This window comes from Dipodomys spectabilis, unplaced genomic scaffold, assembly GCF_019054845.1.
Source record: "Dipodomys spectabilis isolate Male_0828 unplaced genomic scaffold, ASM1905484v1 ptg000095l, whole genome shotgun sequence".
Taxonomy (NCBI): Eukaryota; Metazoa; Chordata; class Mammalia; order Rodentia; family Heteromyidae; genus Dipodomys; species Dipodomys spectabilis.
Genome location: NW_024870772.1, coordinates 42146000 through 42166823, shown reverse-complemented (window position 1 = coordinate 42166823; position 20824 = coordinate 42146000). Strand labels below are relative to the sequence as shown.

Sequence of the window (20824 nt, the reverse complement as noted above, 5' to 3'; positions counted from 1 at the left end):
CAAGGTGAAGGCATGCATTTCAGCACTCAGCAGAAAGGGTATTGCAGGTCTGTGTTTTGTTTTTCAAGCAGTTTCCTCAGTGTTACCCAGGAAAGGGGAAGAAGGGCCAGAAACTTAGCCATGATTTCCAGGGTGGCTCCAGGTTGCTCTGGGTGGCACCCTGCAAAAGCTGAAGGCGGAATCTGAATTTTCCAAGAAAACACCAACCTTTGGTTTTATTTTGTTCTTTTTTTGTTGGATTGTTTTTGTTTATCCCATTATGCATCTAGTGGAATTAAAAATGGTAATACCCAGACTGGGAATGTGGCTTAATGTTAGAATGCTTGCCTAACATGCATGAAGTCCTGGGTTCGATTCCTCAGTACTACATGAACAGAAAAAGCTGAAAGTGGAGCTGTAGCTCAAGTGGTAGAGTGCTAGCCTTGAGCACAGAGGCTCAGGGACAGTGCTCAGGCCCTGAGTTCAAGCCCCAGGACTGGCCAAAAAAAAATGGTGGTGCCCTGGCCAAGAAGTCCCATGTGTACCCAATGAAGACATCAGGTATCCACGTGCATAGCTGGGTGCTGAGAGGTGCTCTGGAAATATGCTTGGAGCCTTGCTCTGTCCTGACATGTCTTTGAGCATGCCATGAGAGGTCAGGGGCTTCCATACTTCCTTTGCTCCATTGTATCCTGCATGACTTTAATCTTCAAATGAGAGCATCATTTGTTTCTACTTCTAATAAAGGTCACATGAACATTAAGTACCAGTGCACTGAGTGTTTTTTGCCTGAAGAGCACACCAGTGCTTGGTCTTCTAGTCTATGCAGGGAGATGACATGAGATCAGGAGTGTGCCTCACCTGGAGTTGGGGCTAGACCCTGGTTTGGAGATTTCTACCTACCAATTTTGTTGAATATTTGTCCACATTGTAGGATCATTGGATTCTATTCCTTATGGAAACCATTTGGGATGGCAGTTGCTATCCTATTTTGCAAATAGAGGCTGAAGCCTAGTTAAAATGGCTCAGTTGGGGCAGCATCCTGCCTTATTTGTCAGACAAAACCCATGTTTCTCAGCACTATGTAGGATTTGTCTACATCTAATGTGGATTTTGTTAGCTTGACTTTGCCCCATCTTACTTAAGAGTAGATCTACTTTTTCTTGGAAAAATAAAATTCTAAGATGTAATTTTCAAGAAAATTGCAAATTCTTAATTGGTTATATAAATATATGCATACATATTTGTTTACATCCACATATATATGTATATATAATATAGTGTGTATCATTTGCTTATTCTACTTGCTCAGAACTCTTTATTTTTCTCAAAAGTGCAAAAGCCATAGTTTAAAAAAATTTTTTACTCTGCCAATGTATTCTGTCCATAAAAGCACACAGCTGCTTTCACAACAGAAGGAGATAGCATCTGACAGGTAAACTAGAAATCAAAACCTCATTGCATTCATGGCAATGAGTAAATAATTTACAGGGACATGCCTAGTAAAGACACACACCTCATTCATTTTAGTTACAAGTAGTATGTCATAGAGGCTTTGGATATGTCAGAGTTGTCCGTGGTCAGACATTTAGAAAATGTCTAGTCCTAGCTGCTGTTTTAGCCAGTAGTCTACTACATGTGTACTAGTAGGGAAAGCCTGTGTGCAGGTTTCTGTATTCCAGGTCAGTTTCCATAACCCAAAAAGCTGTTGTTGGACTCACGTCACAGTTACTAGTGTGAAGAACAATGTCGCAGTCAAAGCTCAAAAAACCTTTTTTTTAAAAAGCTTTTTACGTGTCTTGGAAAAAGTCTCATTCTTTTGTTGTCATTCTGTTGCCTTCTCAGCAACTTAGCCTAAAACACTCTCCCTTCCCCATCTTTTCTTGTTCCTTCCTGTATGGGGCCTTCCTTCCTCTCAAACTATCATTTAAGGAAGTGAAGGAAGTTTGGTCCATTCTCCCCTCATAACTGTGTGTCTTGTTGAAGATACTGGTATTAACTGTCAGTGTCTGGGGTGTGGGAAAGATTGACTGTGGGTCCTCCTTTATACTGAGTGGTCTAACCTGGCTTGGCGCATCTGCCTCCTCCATTGTTTAGAGCTAGCTCTGGGATACCATGTCATCTTATTACCTTTATGTCCCATGGACCTTCTGGGCTGACACCTAGCACACAGGTGTGTTCTTTGGTAGGAAGCTTGGGGTAACTTGGGTGACACACACACACACACACACACACACACACACACACACACACAGACACACACACAGGTGCTGTACTCATATGGCTTATAAAGCATTTTATACTTTTAAAAAAAATTTTAGCAAGGATTTACTTTAGTAGATCAGTTTAAAGTAGGGAGAAATGCCAGGCGGGGGGAGGGTGGAGGGGAGAAACATTGCCTGCTTCCATATAGGAAATGGGAAGTAAAAGACTCCTACTTCATGCTTTTTGAGATAGATAGAAACAGTCAGGAGGGGTTTTTTTTTTTTTTTTTCCTTCCCATTTTATAAATCTGAAAGTTGACACAAAATTTGTCCCGAGTCATACATGCAAGGATTAAGTTAGGCTGGGGCTTGTACGCTTTGGCCATTGTCTTGCTATTTGGATAGCATTTCCCCAAAGTGGCTTTTGCTAGATAGAGCAAGTGCTTTACCACTTGAGTCCCACACCCTAAGGCCTACCTCTTTTTATAATAGCATTCTGATGGAGGCCCAGATCAATCCTTCAGAAATAGTTTCTGGAGTTGATGCTTCTTGCCTGCATGTGCCATGTATGGGGTTGTTTAGCCCCACTTCCCTGAAGGTTAGCCATGTATCATTCTCAGCCCTGGATTCTCTTCATACACCTCCCAAAGTATTGAGTAAGTTGTGAGTAATCTGTTGTTACTTTATCCATGTTTATGTTGAATATGCCATGGTTACATTGTAGGGCATTATTTCCTTTAATTTCCTTTCAGCCTTTCAAAACAACTTGAAAGGTGTTATGGTCAAGCTTAGACACACAAGACCTCAAGAAACAAAAATAAACCATCAAGATGTAAGAACCAAAATTTTATGCCAAATGTATAAAACAGTGGGTAAAATGAATGAGGACAAAGTATACTTCATGGAAGAAGACTTTAAAATTTTTTGTTTATAAAGCAAAGGTTCCTGCTCCAGTGTCTTGCCTACCTGGTTATTTAAACAAAAGGGGAGAGCGGGAAGTGGTTGGGGGGGCAGGGGGAGGATGGGAAAGGGAAACAAAGGAGGAGGCTAAATGCTTGATAAGAAATGTACTCATTATCTTGCCCATGTAATTGTAACCCCTCTGTACAGTATTTTCACAATAAAAAAAAAATCAAAGATAGCTTGTGAGTTTCAAAACAACCAAGTGTCATATAAAGCATAAAACTGCTTGTGCATAGCTTTTAGAGTTAACTCCTGATCGATACTTGTGTCTAGAATCCCTCTTTTGATACAAGCTGTGGCTAAATTCTGTTGAGCGAGAAAGGAAATGAAAGATATATACCAAAGACAGTGGTCTGTTTTGTGTTGTTATAACAAAATAGTGGAGGTGGAATAAAGTATCAAGACAAGAAGGCTTCAAATTCCCATGGCTAGAAATTCCACACAGCATGATGTCAGTTTTTGGTGAGGGCCTCTTGGCTGCTAGGGACCCTTGGTAGATGGTATCACGATGGGAACGCCTGGGAGAGTTGTGAGAGTGAGTGGTGAGGACGAGTGTGGAGCAGTCAGATGGCAGACCGGAAGAAGCAGAGTACAGGAGAGGCCAGATTTCCTCCTTAGCCATTCCATGGTGCTTGACCAAAGTTTCACTGCCTCTCAATACCTGTGCACTGGGGACCAGACTTCCAGCTCACAAACCTTTAGGAAGCAAACCTTAGCAGATACTTTTTATATACCACGAGAATTTTTTTGTGGTTGTAAGAGTTGAAGATAACCTACATATTTAAAAATTTCCTGGCTAATGCAAAGGCCCTGAATCCCAACCCCAGGACCCTCCCCCCCCCCCAAAAAAAACCCCAAATACTTCTGTTCCTAATAAAAATGATCTAATCTGGGTCTAGCAGTCTTCTTGCCCGACCCCCACCTTGGTTCTGGCACCCACTTGGGCAGAACCAACAAGAACAACCATATTGTGTCCTGGCCCTACTTCTCCACATGCTGCTTCTGGAACTGTCAGGCATATGTGTAAACAGCTAAATAATCCAACTTAAAAAATGCTAGTAAAGAATGTATCTTCCTACCTTGATTTATAGCTACTTTGAGGGCTAGAATGATTATGTAGTTTATCGGTATCTATCTTCATAAACTAATTGGTTGAAATACACGATTGGTACTATTCTCTGGGATTGGTTTCTCCTCAGTGTCCATATATTCCTTAGAAATGTTTTAATATTTTAAAATAAATTGTATTCTAAACAAAAACAAGAAAAGAAATGCATGACTGATGTTAATTAAAATATAAAATTTATGTAGGGATGGGTAGGGTCCCACTGAAGAATGATTGTCTTAAGTTTTTATTTTTTTTTCCAGTCAGAAACCATTGTGAACCATCCAGTACAATCTGAATTTAATTTGACTAAATTAATTACTCTTCACAGCCATAAACATCAAGAAAATAAATTGGTGTGCCAGTCAACATGTCTGTTTAGAGAAAAGTGGACTTTGAAGGGGAGTTGCTAGCTGAAGTGATCTGTTAGGCAGAGCTTACTGTTCATGTCTTAGTTGTTTAAATATCTGTAACAACAACATCAACAAGTCTAGAAAACCTTGAGATTTTGTTTTAGAACACCTTACATTTCTGAAGAAATCTCTACCATTGAATTGACAATGTTTTTACATTTATAGTATTCTTTGTGTTTCCTAAGTAGTCTCACTTAATATTCATGGTATACCTTTTGGTTGCATGCTGTGAAGACCCAGGCCATCATACAACTCAGGTTCATGTTCACAGTTTGTGACCTAATTCTCATGCACATGCATACTCAGTGATGGAAAACCATAATTTGAAATATCCTTGAACATGGCTTTGAAAAAGTTGCTAAAAATTGTACCATGTAGCAACATTCCAGCCACCATAGTAGCTCTTCGGTTTCCTTTTGAAGGAAGTTCAAAGTGATAACACTGAAAACAATGAGAATTAAAATTCCAAAAGTTTGAAGATGTATCATCACTAATTATCAAATTGTGTGAAACTTCCTAATTTCCTGCTGATTTTGAAATCATAAGAAATGATTAATTCCACCTTTCATTCATTCTTTCTTTGCTAGCTTATAAAGACAGTTTTGCACTCCTAATTCATTATTAAAATATTGTTTGCGTTTCTAAAATAAGACATGGGTGGCTTCAAGATCTAGTTTTAAGAGTAAAATGTCAAATACAGTTAGTGCTGGTAGCTCACGCCTGTAATCCTAACTACTCAGGAGGCTGTGGTTTGAAAGCCAGGCAGGAAATTCCATGAGATTCCTTATTTCCAATTAACTGGCAAAAAAAAACCCAAAAGAAAACAAAAACAACCCAGAAGTAGAGCTGTGGCTCAAGTGGAAAAGTGTCATCCTTGAGCAAAAAAGGCTAATCAAGAGCACCCTGAGCTGAAGTTCTAGTGCTGGCACACACTACAAGGGAAACTGCTAGATAATAAAGATTTGCCAGGTCTTCAAGTTGAAGCTCATAGGTGGTTCAGAGAGCCTTTCCCCTTTTTTCCAAAGCCCAAATAATTCATGGTGGGATGGCTATATAAAGTTTTTGGGGCTAGGTGCTGGTGGCTCATGGCTATAATCTTAGCTACTCAGGAGGCTGAGATCTGAGGATCCTGGTTCATGGCCAGCCCAGTCAGAGATACAAGTCTGCGAGACTTGTATCTCCAATTAACCACCAGAAAGCCAGAAGTAGCACTGTGGCTCAAAATGGTAGAGTGCTAGCCTTGAGCAAAAGAGCTCAGGCACAGCGCCCAGACCACGAGTTAAGGCCCCACAACCAAACAAAAACAAGGTTTTCTGGGACCAGTTAGCCCATGTCTTGGAGAGGTACCCTCTCCTGGGGTGGTCTACTTGGCTCAAGACCAGCTTGATGCAGTACCACCTAGTTTGTTCTTTTCTCTTTAGTTTAGTTTTCAGAGGTAGAAATGTGGGTTGTACAAAGACAAGTAGGAAGTCCTGGTTTCCCATTGTGGTGGGCTTTAAGGGCTCTGGGAGTAGTAGACCTTCAGAAAACTTATTGCAAGTAACATTGTGGAAACATTTGTTTGCAAGTCTTTTGGAGTCCTAAGAGGACTGAGTTTCTGGTAGGCTGGTTTGGAAGGAGTTGTGGAGAGTGGGACTGTTAACCTGCAAGCCTGCTGGGTCTCAGAGTAAGATTGACACCATCTACTTAGCTGTATCCATCCTTTAGACCTCTGGGAAGCCCGGGAACAGCCTTGACCCTTGGGTTTAGTCTCCCATTTGCAAGGGGAGGGGGGCTCGCTTCAGTTTAGTCCTGTGCCTCAGTAGTGCTCCTTAACATTGAGTCAGCCAATGAGTTTTTATAAGTATCTGATTTGAGACAAGTTTTTTTTTTTTATTTTTTTTTATTTTTAAGAATTTGGAGAAAGTAGTACCTCTTCTCCCCCCCATCTCCTCCCCACCCCCAATGTTTGCATAGATATTATGTTTGTGATTTCCTGATGAACAACAGACAAGCTTATGTGAAGGCTATGTATAAACACAGCAGGAAGATCTTACATTGTAAATAATGTGCAATTCTGCTTGTTATACTTTATGGCAATTTGGTGACCATTCTGTAAATAATATCATATCTGTTGATCATATCTAGGTCCTCAAATAAGAAAAAGCAAGTAAGCCTAGACTTTGTACTTTCATCTTTATTCTATTTACTGTGAGTTAACAGTTCTTAGTTAAATAGACTATGTATCCAGTGGATTAAGTCTTCTCTAGATTTCCCAGACCGTTCTAGGTGGAGCATCCATTGAGTGCAATGTTTTTCCAGATATTGGCTCTGGAGAGATTAGTGTGTCAAAGTTCCAGTGGTCTCTGTGTCCATCATTTGACTTTGGTTTTTGTAAGCAATTTACGGCACTCATCTTGAAAAACATACATAACATAAACAGAATAAATAAGGCTCATCATTCTTTTTTTTTTTTTTTTTTTGGGTCCGGTTGTGGGGCCTGAACTCTGGGCCTGGGCACTGTCCCTCAGCTCTTCAGCTCAAGGCTAGTGCTGTACCACTTGAGCCACAGCACCACTTCCGGCTTTTTTTCTTTTTGCTTATGTGGTGCTGAGGAATCAAACCCACGGCCTGGAGCATGCAAGGCAAGTGCTCTACCACTGAGCCACCTTTCCAGCCCCAGGGCTCATCATTATAATTCTGACAAAATACCTTAACGTTCACTTCAGTCCTTTAAAGTTTTAGAGAGTTTTAAAACTAATCCAATTGTTGATGTTCTGTGTTTTCATTTTAAGCCTGATTTAAGGTGTTTATCAGAAGAGAATGGATTCTAATGTGCTGTTTGTTTTTGGTTTTTGTTCTGTTTTGCCTTATTCTTATGGTAGCCCAATAGGTAAGGTGGTTAATTGCCTTGTAATGCTGCATGTTTATAGCCATCGCAGATTAGAGAAAAATAGTATTGCCTATAAAATAGACGAAGATTTTCATTAGGAAACTGCAGAATCACTTTAGCAACAAATGAGTTTCTTCTTAATATTCTCATGGTGAGGCCTACGTGTCTGAAACAACCACTTGGCAAGGGCAGTTAAGGGAGTCTGCTGTGCTCTGGGGCAGTTAATTAAATTGAAATTTCAGCAAGGAAGAGCTCCTTTGGGTTACTTTGGGGACCCCCTGTACCCCCCAGATCCCCTTAAAATTACAATGGAAGGGAAAGGGGGTGGTGATGAAGGCATGTAAAAGAAGTTTAGCTAAGTGAAATTCAGTTTGTAAATGTCTACCATTGGGACCTTATTAGCTAAAGGTGATGACACTGATTGCAAAGTAGGCCCAGGTGGCTTGTGTGGCAGTGTTAGGCCAGGACTGTGAAGTGTTGTTTTCTAGTCTTTGCTAATATAGAGGTTCATATTAACAATTTAAACAGGAGTTATAGAAAAGCAGTGATTCTGGTAAGTGCCTAGTGATCTGGAATAGAGAGAAAGATCCTTGCATTAATTTCAACCCACCTGTTTGTTTGTTTGTTTGTTTAGGGGGTAGGGTTTGTCTTTGAGGTATGTCATTTCTGATAGTACACAGAGCATATGGCATTGAATGGTGTTCCTGGCATTGAATGGATGGCACAGGAGACTTGGTGTTTTTACTTTCTTAGGATTAAAAACTAGCTTCCTTTTATAACAGGACTTTCCTATGGTACATACTTAAATTTCAGAGTAAAGAGAAAGCATTGTATTTTAAAAAAATTATTGCCTTCTGAGAAGCAACTTGATATAATTAATATCATTAAGTGCATTTTCTGTTCCATCCCTAAAGGCATTTTCTTAAGTCCTAAGTGTATGAAGTAAGAGACTGAAATATTTTTCTAGCTAATAAAGATCTGGCAAAGCTTGGAGCATCCTCTGTTCCATGGCAGAACCACCTCCTCCTCCAGGTCTTATGGCCAATGGTGCGACCACTATCCCTGGTTTCTTCATAGCAAACATTTTTTCTGGCAATTCCTTCTGTTCTTGAACTCCCCATCCTTCGCTACTCTTGGAAACTCTTTTTAGGTTTATTCTCTGTAAAATAGTCAGGAGTGCCTGTGAGTCACCAATCCCATCGAAGATCTGTCTTGACTCTGGTGTATCTCCCTTTCCTTAAACAACCTCAGGGACATGCTTTGTCACTGGTCACCAGAAAACCAACACAATATGCTAAACACTCAAATTTTAATCTGTAGTCTTCCTAAGGGGGAGAAAACATTTTTCTGTAAATGAAAGATTACAGTTCAGCTGTGAGAACATGGAAACAAGCTTGAGGAAGCCTGTTAAACAGGAAGCTTGTGATGAATGACTTAATCAAGTTGGAATCATTCACAGTGGCATAAAAATTCCTGTTTATGTATTCCTTTACTTCACATAACAAAATAGCCAGTGTGCATTGCCTTACATTGAACCAGGTGATAGATTGAGTGCTTCCATGCATGCCATGCTATCTGGTCCCTCTTAGCCCTCATGTTCATGGCTGTTGACACATGTAAACAAAGCAGAAGCCCAGTGGGATTGAGTGACTTACTTATCAAGGCCCAGTCAAGGCTGGCAGCTTGGGTTCTTCCTCCCTAGGAATCTCCAGATGCATGTGGGCCTCTTATGATACACTCGAGTTCTTGCCTGTCTTGAGCTGTCTTATTGACACTGCTTTACATGGCAGTATATTCTGCCACATCCTTTGCTCAGAGAAAGCTACTTTAATGTAGACACATTTACTTCCTTTGGCTTGATTGGAGTCAGACAGAGTGGTGTTGAGCCCAATGTATCTACAATGGTTTGAGAATCTACACAATGGATTAGATTTGTCTGGGGAGTCATTGCCTCAGTGTCAGACCAGATGACCTTCCAAGTGCCTTCCAGTTTTATGAAGCCTCAAGTCTTTGTCTCCAGTTCTCTGGAGAAATGCTAAGACCTCAGTGTTAACAGGGCAGTCTGCAAGGTATTCAAGACAGAGGAGAGGATTCTGGGAAATGCCAGCAGCCCTTTGGGAGAGCCTCAGGTTGAAGTGTGCGGATTAGCTGTCCATAGCAGATCTTCTGCTCCAGCACTTCTTTAAGTCAAACTTACATGCTGTTTTGACACTGTGGCTATTGATAACACTTGTGAAAACAAAAATGACTAAAAGTCACATGTTTTTCTTCTGTTTGCATGCAGACTGGATTTTTTTAAAGGTTGTTTTATGAGCAATCCTAATGGGAAGTCTATGGAGTAAAGACTTTTCTGCTTTCTCTTTAGTTTGTTTTCACTTGTGGAAAGTGATGATCACTAGAGGAAGAGATGGGGCAAAAGAGAAATAGGGGCAAGGAATCAAGGCTACCCTGGGAGTCTTAGAATAGTTACACACATGAGAGTGTTCGCAGGAATTAGATAAAGTGCTTTAAAAAAAAAGTCTAGTTTGTCTAACATTTTGAAAGGATTTTTAGAACAAGTCCATTTAGTCATATGTTCTAATCTCTTTTTTGGGGGGCGTCCGGTCATGGAGCCTGAACTCTGGGCCTGGGCACTGTCCCTCAGCTCTTCAGCTCAAGGCTAGCGCTCTACCACTTGAGCCACAGCACCACTTCCGGCTTTTTTCTTTTTGCTTATGTGGTGCTGAGGAATCGAACCCAGGGCCTCATGCATGCAAGGCAAGCGCTCTACCACTGAGCCACCTTCCCAGCCCTCTAATCGCTTAATAAGAAGTCTCCCCCTTCCTTTTCTGTGCCCCCACCTTTCTGTAGGCAGGTCGCAGTTCTTGGCCCCTGGAATCTCTGGGGATCTTTCCGTTTTTCTTTATGAGTCTCCAAAGCCTCTTTATATGGAGCTTTTCCTGGGATGATGTGTATACCTGAACTTCACACTTCAGCTGCTATGGTTTCTTGCCATAAAGAGGAACCCACTAAAATAAAAGGAAATTGTATATAAATTTATCGCCTGAATGGGCAGAGAATGAGTTTTGTGGACTAGTAAACAGAATTATTTCTGCTCCCTGAAGGTACATACATAGGGAACTTAGGTGTGTCACTTTGATTCTTTTTAATGCGGTGAATCCAAAGTGATAAGTTTCTTAACCACAGTAGTGTTGCAAGTAGAGTCATAAAACCTTGCTTTGAGTCTGGTACTGGTAACTCTCACTGGAATCCTAGTTACTCAGGGAGCTGAGATCATAGGACTCAGGTTCAAAGCCAGCCCCAGCAGAAAAGTCTATGAGACTTTTTGCTTCATTTAACCAGCAAAAAGACCAGACTGGAGGCATGGCTCAAGTGGTTAGAGTGCCAGCAAGATGCCATCATAGGTCTGAAGACAGGAGTCTGGTTCTGTACCCCTGATTTTTTTAGGATCTCAGGCTCCTAGAAATCTCCTATAATAGACAATTGGTTTCTAAATGTTTTGGGTCCCCCCCCCCCCCATGGGTATCAAATCAGTTTATACAATCCATTCATATTGCGCACACTTATAATGTCTTTGGACATAAATTTTATAAGAATGAGATAAACTTTAAAGTTGTAAAGATTTCCTTATGTACTTCATTGGCTGTCTATTGCTTTAGATTGTAGGGTAAGGGCATTCTGAGGAGGAGGACATGTGCAAAATGGCTTTTCTGTGTTGGGGTAGGGAGTAGGGAGCAGTTTTTCAGACCCTAATCTTTTCTAGCTGTATGGAGGAATAGCTCAATAGAGCTCAGTTCGAAAAACTCCTGTGGGGGCTTGGGTGGCTCAGACCTGTAATCCTAACTACTCAGGAGGCTGAGATTTGAGGATGGCAGTTTGATGCCAGGGCAAGTCTATAAGAGTCTTGCCTCTACTTAACCCCCAGAAAACCAGAAGTGGCTCTATGGCTCCAAAGTGGTAAAGTGCTAGCCTTGAGTGAAACAGGGACAGTGCCCAGGCTCTGAGTTCAAACCCCATGACTGACAAAGAAAAAAGAAAAGCCACTATGGAGACTTTGGCCATTGGAACCAGCCGGACCTTGATATTTGCTGCTACTTCTCCACTGTGTTTCACCTGTGTCCAGAGCTGAGCACACTAGGCAGAAAATGATGTTCCCACACAGGGCTCAGCAGCAGCATCTTGTGAATTCTACTGCTCCTGGATAGCAAGTGCATAGACTATACAATTGATCTGACTTAATGTTTTGAATTTAGTCCTCAGCACCAGCATGCAGCATGCAGGAAAACTTCCAAACCAGTCAGTTTTCCCCTAATGTTCCTACACAGTCCTATGGATGTCCTCTACTGGTTTGCTGTGTGTATTTATGGACTGTTCTCTTCCCATACAGATGGAAAACTTCTGGGAGGCAGGAACTGTGTTTAACTCCATCTTGTGCCTTTCCTTGCTTCCTAGCACAAAATGGATTGCCGTAAACGTGGGTGACATGAGTTGTCTATGAATGGAGGGACAAAATGTGTGTAATATGTAAGGCATCCTTGTAATATTTTAGATATCAACCAGCAGATACTTATTAAATATGTTTTGTATTGTAGAACATCTGTTGGGGGTTATGAGATTAGGATTTATAAAGCTTAGTCTTCTTGCCCTTTAAGGAGCTTGGAATCCTGTCTATGGAGCGGATAGAATAGAATGTCTTAAGAGCAGAACGGCAGACGGAGCACGTAATATGGCAGGTCCGCGTCTGGGGCTTCTGGAGCTTATTGGGTCAGGTTTCCTAAGAATGTGCTGGCTGGTAGCCCATCACGTGACAGCATGGGTGTACACAGAGGCATGTGGAGAAAAGTGCGGACTCCAGGTCAGCCATAAAAGCATGTGTTTTCACAAGTCACCCCTCCAAACTTGAGCTATCAGAGCTTCTTTAATGTCCTGCTGGCTGTGTGAAAAACAGGAATTTATGGAACAAGCCCGGCACAGCAAACCTTTTCCTGTTAGGGGGAAAATTTTTTTTTTTTTAATTGTTGGCAGAGTTAGTAGATAACTCTGTTACTCTGGGTGACCTGAAATGTCCTCTTAGAAAAATATGTAGTGCGATGTTTTGATAAATAAGAGCTTGCTATGACTTGGAAAGAAAAAAAAATAGGTTAAGGTTTAGTATATACCCCAACTGAGTTAGTAACCTTGAACTTTTTTTTTTTTTTTGAAGATTGCCTTATTGTATCTTTTGCATTCTTGTTAAAAATGCTCCCCACTGCACTTGCTAGTGGTCTTACAGAATCATGTGGAGTATTCTAAATCTTTACCCCTCCCCCCATCGGCCCTGTTAGTGAAGACAACCAGGAAGCTGCTATCTGGGAAGATCTTTCTCTCCCTTTATCATTAACTAAATGTGACAGAGACAGGAGTCAAACTTCCTGTCCTCCCGAGGTTTCATTGGAGCTTATCTGTGTGTCTATTGTGTTAGAAGAACAAAACTGTCATGATGGAACATTGTGAAAATTCCCACCTTCCAGCCTGTAGACAGTGTGGCAGGGTGCAGGGTCATAGTGTTTGGCAGTGTTCCAGCCCACCCCAGGCAGGCTGTTGCTTTTAAGGAGGAATTGAGAGTTTGAATGTCTGTGGACACAGTAGATGAGGCTGTGGCACTGTGTGTGTATGTATACATGTACATGTATATGTATATGTATGACCACCCTATGTGATTTTGGCACCCTCAACAAGGATGATAGAGGATTTGAGAGAAATGTAGTCCTGGGCCTCTTTGGGGAATCTTGTATGGAGCTCAATCTCCCCTTCCCCCGCCCCTTCCTTCATAGCTTACCTGGAGTTAGGAAGAATCATGGGAAAGATTAGGGAAGTCTTAGAAATAAAAGACCACCATTGTCACTTGCCCACACAACTGTCTGGTATCAGCCAGAAGCTCCTATTGGGCCATGTATGACCTGGACATGTCACTTGGCTGGGTTGCAATCCTGGGCAGAGGACATTATGAAATGTAGATTTTTTTTTTTTTTTTCCAGCTCTAACTAGTTGAGCGTCCTTCCAACGTTACCATCTCCTTTCAGAAAGCAAGATTTTCATCCCATCCCTTCTCTGATCTTGGGGTTCTGTGGGACCCCACCCTGCCCCGTCTACTGTTCCAAGGCTCTGCTCTAGTGGAGTGGTTGGCCTTTGGGCACCATTGTTCCCATGTCAGTAGCATGAGGATGTGGGCATTGTGGCTGCCTCTCTAGGTGACCACAAATCTAGCCAGAGTCTCTTTGTGGTCCAAGAGGGGCCACAGGATGCCGAAGGAGCTGATCCTTGCACCCGGAAGAAGCTAAGCCTGTGGGACAGCCCCCAGACTTGGGATCAGGTCCCGGAGGACAGAGGGAGTTGAATAAATAGACCCTGTGTCTAAGGAGCTAGGCATGTTTCTCACTTCTTTCCTAGATGATACCCCAGGATACTTATCAGAAGTCTTGCCTGTGTCTTGAGTAGGAGAGTCCCAGTGGGATAGCCTTGTCTGCAGCAGAACACTAAGGGACTATGGGCTCCCCCCCCCCCCATATTTGCAGTTGTGAGTATATAGTTATAATACTTCCAGGCTCCTACCCACAACCCACCCACCAAACAGAAGCGAGAAGTACATCTTAGACTGGGTTCTCTACCCATTTTCTTTTTGGACCAGGTGTAACCCATAAGGAAGCTCATGCAGTTCGATGGTATTCTATAATACTGGGTTAGAGAGTTACTTCTTGACTTTAACATTTTCTTTTTCTTTTTTCTTAAATGAATTTGGGTCTTGCTAGTTTTCAAGCTTTTGATTCTTGACTAGGAATATATAATATATCCTTATCACTCTTCACTCTTCCCCACCCTACCCCCCAAATCATATGAGCCTAATAATACAGAATTTCTCCCTTGGTGTAATTAACGCATGCTTCATCTGAAAAGAATTGTCTGTTTTAGGAGTAAGGGCATCCGAATGGGGTTTTGATGGTGCTTTAATACTGATTAGTATTTGTTATAGCGTTGTAGCTGAACAAAATTTTAGTGCTCTTAAAACCAGTTCTTGTAATTTCCCCATAAAATATAGCTGTAGAAAAGAAATGGCTTATAATTGGGCTTGCCAAATGAAAGATAGGGATCCTATTTTTAAGATAACGATTTCTCCTACACTGACTCCAGATCTTTTGTAATAGGTTTAGAACAATCATAACTGTTCACTCAAATTTGACCCATTTTTGACGTAACACATGTTGAGGAGCAGTTTTCCAGGTGGAACAGCAATATATTTCTAAATGTTACTTTTTTTTTTTTCTTTTTACAGAATTCAATTCGCCATAACCTGTCTCTGCACAGCAAGTTCATTCGTGTGCAGAATGAAGGAACTGGAAAAAGTTCTTGGTGGATGCTCAATCCAGAGGGAGGCAAGAGTGGAAAATCCCCCAGGAGAAGAGCTGCGTCCATGGACAACAACAGTAAATTTGCAAAGAGCCGAGGCCGAGCTGCCAAGAAAAAAGCTTCTCTTCAGTCTGGCCAGGAGGGTGCTGGGGATAGCCCTGGGTCTCAGTTTTCCAAATGGCCTGCAAGCCCTGGCTCGCACAGCAATGATGACTTTGACAACTGGAGCACATTTCGTCCTCGCACTAGCTCCAACGCGAGCACTATCAGCGGGAGACTCTCGCCCATCATGACCGAGCAGGATGATCTTGGAGAAGGGGACGTGCATTCTCTGGTGTACCCACCGTCCGCCGCAAAGATGGCTTCCACCCTCCCCAGCCTGTCTGAGATCAGCAATCCTGAAAACATGGAAAACCTTCTGGATAATCTCAATCTTCTCTCATCGCCAACGTCATTAACTGTGTCCACCCAGTCTTCACCCGGTGGCATGATGCAGCAGACACCATGCTACTCCTTCGCGCCACCCAACACCAGTCTGAATTCACCCAGTCCAAATTACCAAAAGTACACGTACGGCCAATCCAGCATGAGCCCTTTGCCCCAGATGCCTATGCAAACGCTTCAGGACAGCAAATCGACTTATGGAGGATTGAATCAGTTTAACTGTGCACCGGGACTCTTAAAGGAGTTACTTACTTCTGACTCTCCTCCCCATAATGACATGATGTCACCAGTTGATCCTGGAGTGGCCCAACCCAACAGCCGGGTCCTGGGCCAGAATGTGATGATGGGTCCTAATTCAGTCATGCCAGCCTATGGCAACCAGGCATCTCATAACAAAATAATGAATCCCACCTCCCACACCCACCCTGGCCATGGCCAGCAAACATCCGCAGTTAATGGGCGAGCCCTGCCCCACACAGTGAGCACCATGCCTCACACCTCTGGTCTGAGCCGCCTGACCCCACTGAAGACATCTTTACAAGTGCCTCCACCTCACCTCATGCAGATGAGCACCCTGGGCGGCTACTCCTCGGTGAGCAGCTGCAACGGCTATGGCAGGACAGGGGTCCTCCACCAGGAGAAGCTCCCAAGTGATCTGGATGGCATGTTTATTGAGCGCTTGGACTGCGACATGGAGTCTATCATTCGGAATGACCTCATGGATGGAGATACTTTGGATTTTAACTTTGACAATGTGTTGCCTAACCAAAGCTTCCCACACAATGTCAAGACCACGACACACAGTTGGGTGTCAGGCTAAGAGTGAGTGAGCAGGTAAGCTTACCCCAGTGATGCAAGGCTTTTGGAAAAATAGAATTTTCAGAGGAGTACATGACTTTGCCATGAGCTGTCATGATGACCCCTTTTTGGGGTCACCTGTGTGCCCTTTGCAGAGAGTTCTTTTATCATTGATTCTCCACCTTTTTTTTTTTTTTTTTTTTTTTGCAGCTAATCGATTTTCCTTTTGAGCTTAACTATAAGGTAGCTTCCTTTAGCTGAATTACAGATTTTCTTTGGACAGTTAGATAGCTGCATCTCTTTACTAGCTCTTCAAGAAATGAATACGTTGCATACAAATGAAATGGTGAAGGACTTTACTTTTAAATGGAATTTTCTCAACTAAATGATTTTCTAGCTACTTGATAAAGCTCTAGCTCTTCACCTTCTACCTCCCCCCCCCCCCCCCAAGTATGCTTGGCACTCTAGCTTATTAAGTTGAATTGATATTAATTCTGCTATATTTTCAATATATGTGTGTGTATGTTTTCTCTAGGGTACACTTAAAAGTGCTTCAAATTGTCGTGATCGCAAGAACTGAAGAGAAGCAGTCCAAAGATGCCCTTTACACCCCTCCTTTTAGTTTTCTTGATTAAAAAAGAAAAAAAGGGAAAAAAAATCCTTCCTTTTCTTTTCTTTTCTTTTTTTTTTTTCCCCTTTCGTCAGACTTGGCAGCAAAGATACTTTTCCTGTACAGGATGTTTGCCCAAGGTTTGCAGGTTATGTGCTGCTGTAGATAAGGACTGTGCCATTGGAAATTTCATTACAATGAAGTGCCAAACTCACTACACCGTAGAATTGCAGAAAAGACTTTCAGATCCTGGTGTGTTTTTCAAGTTTTGTATATAAATGGTAGATGATACGGAATTGTATTTGTGATTTTTTTTTTTTTTAATATCCATTTGGTCCAAGGAAAGTTTATACTTTTTGTAATACTGTGATGGATCTCTCATGTCTTGCTAAGTTAAACTCTGGTTTGTACTACCTGTGTTCTGCTGAAGAAATGAATCACAAAGAACTGAGATCTCCATTCTGAACCTCACTGAACGGCTCTGGACCTGTTCATATTGCCACAGGATTCACATGAGAACCACGTAGCCTGTTAATCAATCTGCTGAATTAATGGACCTGTCAAACTTTTTTTGGGGGGGTGGGGGAGGGGATGATTCATGCCAGCCTTGTACAGGTCTTTTCTATTTTTGTTGTTGTTGTTGGTTGGTTGTTTTGTTATTTGCAAATTTGTACAAACACTTAAAATGGTTCTAATTTCCAGATAAATGATTTTTTGATGTTATTGTTGGGACTTGAGATCATTTTTGGAATAGATAACTGAATTGTAATGTTTTTCTTAAAACTAGGGTCTACTTTGTTACATTGTCTGCTTGTAAATTTGTGGAAACAAGTATCTGGGGACAGCATTCATATTTTTCTTTTTTGTATTTCTAACTGGATTAGTACTAACTTTTATATGTGCTTAACTGGTTTGTACACTTTGGGATGCTACTTGGTGGTGTTTCTGACTAATCTTTAAAATTGTTGTAATTAGTACTTGGATACTTAACGTTTCTGGCCCTGTTTGGGCAGGAAAGTGATGTATAGTTATGAATACTTCGCGTTTCGTACTTAGAAGAGCAAAATATGTTTTTATGTATGTATTTTAAAGAATTTTCACCTGCTCTCTTTCCCTGTGATCTGTGTGCACTGCATACATAGTGTCAGGTCTTCTGATACCCGCGTGTCACCTTGTTGTTTCTGGGAGGCCTCATCATGTTTGTAGATCAGGAATGGAGGAAGACTGGTGAATCTCAAACTCCTTTGTTTAACCTGGGAGTTTTGGTCAGCTTACCCTCTTTTCAGTGGATCTTCACTAAAAGTTTCCGTCATACCTCTGCACTTTGATTTTATTTCTGATAAGAGATTGTTTTGTAGTTCTGCCCTGAAAAATCATGTCAGTCCCTAGTCTCCATTCCCACCCCCCTCTGCCCTGAAAAGTTTGAAGGAGGAAATTTCAAAGCAGTACTTCAGTGATTTGTGGAGTGCTTTGTGTTCATTGAAGTACAGATGGGCTACCAAGAGGACTAGAACTGGTTTCAAAATGGAAGCTTAAATCAAGGATTTGAGGATTTCTTAGGCTTTTAGCAGCCAGAAACAATGACTTTTGGGGTTTGATACTTCAATGTTACCTGTAACTGACAGATGGGTTTATTGGTTTTATCTCTGGACTCCATCCATTAGTGTTTCCAAGTTCAGTGGAACACTTAAACATCATGATTTTGAAAAGAACAGGTATGTAGCAGTGTTGCTGCTGCCTTCTTTAGTAGGCTCTGACTTCTTTGCACATGGCCCATGCCACATTGGCTCTTTCTTGGGTGGCAGTTGTGTCTCTGTTGGCTTGTTCCTTGCATGTTAAGAACACAAGTGTTGGGCTGGGAAGGTGGCTCAGTGGTAGAGTGCTTGCCTTGCATGCATGAGGCCCTGGGTTTGATTCCCCGGCACCACAGAAGCAGAAAAAGCCGGAAGTGGCGCTGTGGCTCAAGTGGTAGAGCGCTAGCCTTGAGCTGAAGAGCTGAGGGACAGCGCCCAGGCCCAGAGTTCAGACCCCACAACTACCACCACCACCACCACCAACAACAAAAAAACGAACACAAGTGTTCCCGATAGAATTCCCACATTAGACAGCTCTGCCCTTAGCTTCCCACTGTGACTTTTTCTGTTGCAGATACTTATTGAGTAGCCACGTTTTAACCATCATCAGCGCTCATTTTTAGAGCAGAGCCTCCTGCCCATGGAATAGAACTTGTCAGAACCTGTCTGCTCACTTCTCTTCCCATGTTCTCTCACTTTCCTCCTTCCAATATCATGGCTTCTCCAGTACAGAAGGTGCCTCAGGGCTCCTGTACTACCACCACAGAGGCAACCACAGCCCAAGCTGTATCATTACTTCATAGTGTGACTTTAGGAAGATGCTTCTTCATCTTTCCCCACCTCTATTTTCTTTGTGTTGAAATCCTAGCATAGATTGTGGGTAGCTATTGTGAGTTCAGTGAAGTCCAGCAAACATTACCTTGTCTCCCATTTCTTGAAAGCAAATATCATGGGGCCTCTGGGAGTTCTTTTGCTATAAAGAATACTGACTTTCTGGAGTAATTAGTATATTATTGTACAGGATTGCTTTGTGAGATGTGCAAATGATATCACCTATGCAGCCTTGTTTGATTTATTTCCTCTGGTTTGTACTGTTATTAAAAACATATTGTATTATAGAGCTATTCAGATATTTTAAATATAAAGATGTATTGTTTCCGTAATATAGATGTATGGAATATATTTAGATAATAGATGTATTACATGGAAAGTTTTGCTTTGACAAACTGACAGAAATCTAGGCCAATTAGCAAATGTTGTAACCCAGTGAGCCATCAATTGATGGAATGCACCAAGAAGAGCATAAGGACATGAAAATGGAAACCAATCTCCAAAAGGTGTACAATGTGAACTTGTTCAACTGCTGGATATATGAGACCAGAGCTCTCCTCCATCCCCTTCACTCCACCCCCTAAAACACAACTTGAATTTCTTGGTTTCAGCTCTTAACAATTTCTAATTTAGAACTGATTTTAAAGGAGAAGGTTCTCTTGTGGTTTTAGTTGGGGAGTAATCTTTCGGTTGAAAGTGTGGTTTTTGCAAACAAAGTAGGCTTGATCCCTCCTGGGGGGTCGGGGGTAGGCCCACAGCCTGGCACCATGGTCAGTGATGGCCTTGTAAGTCTTAGATCAGGATAGAGTCACACCTTCCCGAGTTTCACCACCAAGTTTAGTAACAGTGAGGATTCCACGTCCCTGCCCAATACTCTCTGAGAAGTGCCTGATGATGCTGATGTGCTTAACAGACACAAGAACAATCTTTGCTATAATTGTATAAAGCCATAAATGTATATAAATTATCTTTAAATGCTGTGGTTGTCTTTCTTTCCTTGTTCTAAATGAGCTCTTGATTAGGGAATATTTTCCTTGTTTAGCCACCAAGTATTTGAGTTAAACCTTGTCCACCTCAGTGTCATGGTTTATGGAAATCTGGCATTTCCTTGGGAGGAGAGGGGCAACAATCCTGTAGGACCAAACCATGAAATGAAGTCTCTGATACACACTCCAGCTGGGAGCACTCCAGCTTTGGAATGTCTGGAAACATTACAGTGCTGACTACTGAGTCTGCTAGCTACTTAGGAGGCAAATGAAACCATCCTACTCAAAGGGGAAGCACCTTGAAGTTGAGTGTGGGCTAGGAGGCTTAACCCTGTCCAGGAGGCTCCAGAGCAGACACTGGGTTTTCCAGGGCTATGTGCCTGTCTTACCTGAATGCCTCCCCCATGGAGGATCAATCTGCCTTCTGTGACTGCAGAGGTGTCTGTGTGCATACACTTCAGAAAGGCCTGATGATTGAGCTCAAATGTACTTGTAAATAAGTTGAAGTCCAGTCTCTCCTTCCCACTCTACCAGACAAGTAAGAAGATAAGGTGTTCGAATTTATACTTGTTAAAACAAAGGAGTTGCAGGGTTCTCCCTCCCCCCTCTGGTTTTTTGTGCTCATCCCAAAGTTTAAATTCAGGGCCTTCCACTTGGTGGGC

The 20824-nt window shown here is 42.0% G+C and overlaps 1 protein-coding gene across 2 annotated transcripts in view; it reads left to right on the top strand.

The window, feature by feature from the left end:
* Positions 1-20611, top strand: part of Foxo1 (forkhead box O1) — a 98687-nt gene extending 78076 nt beyond the window's left edge. The window contains exons 2-4 of one of the 2 annotated variants that reach the window (XR_006148241.1): positions 14846-16197; positions 16697-17075; positions 20601-20611. Coding sequence is in view for 1 of the 2 variants with exons in the window: in XM_042685419.1 (XP_042541353.1) it covers positions 14846-16183 (1338 nt within the window). In the remaining variant the exon portion in view is untranslated. Of the gene's footprint in view, positions 1-14845; positions 16198-16696; positions 17495-20600 lie in introns of those variants that run through there. The other variant, XM_042685419.1, reaches the window with a different exon arrangement.
* Positions 20612-20824: the final 213 nt, after the last annotated feature.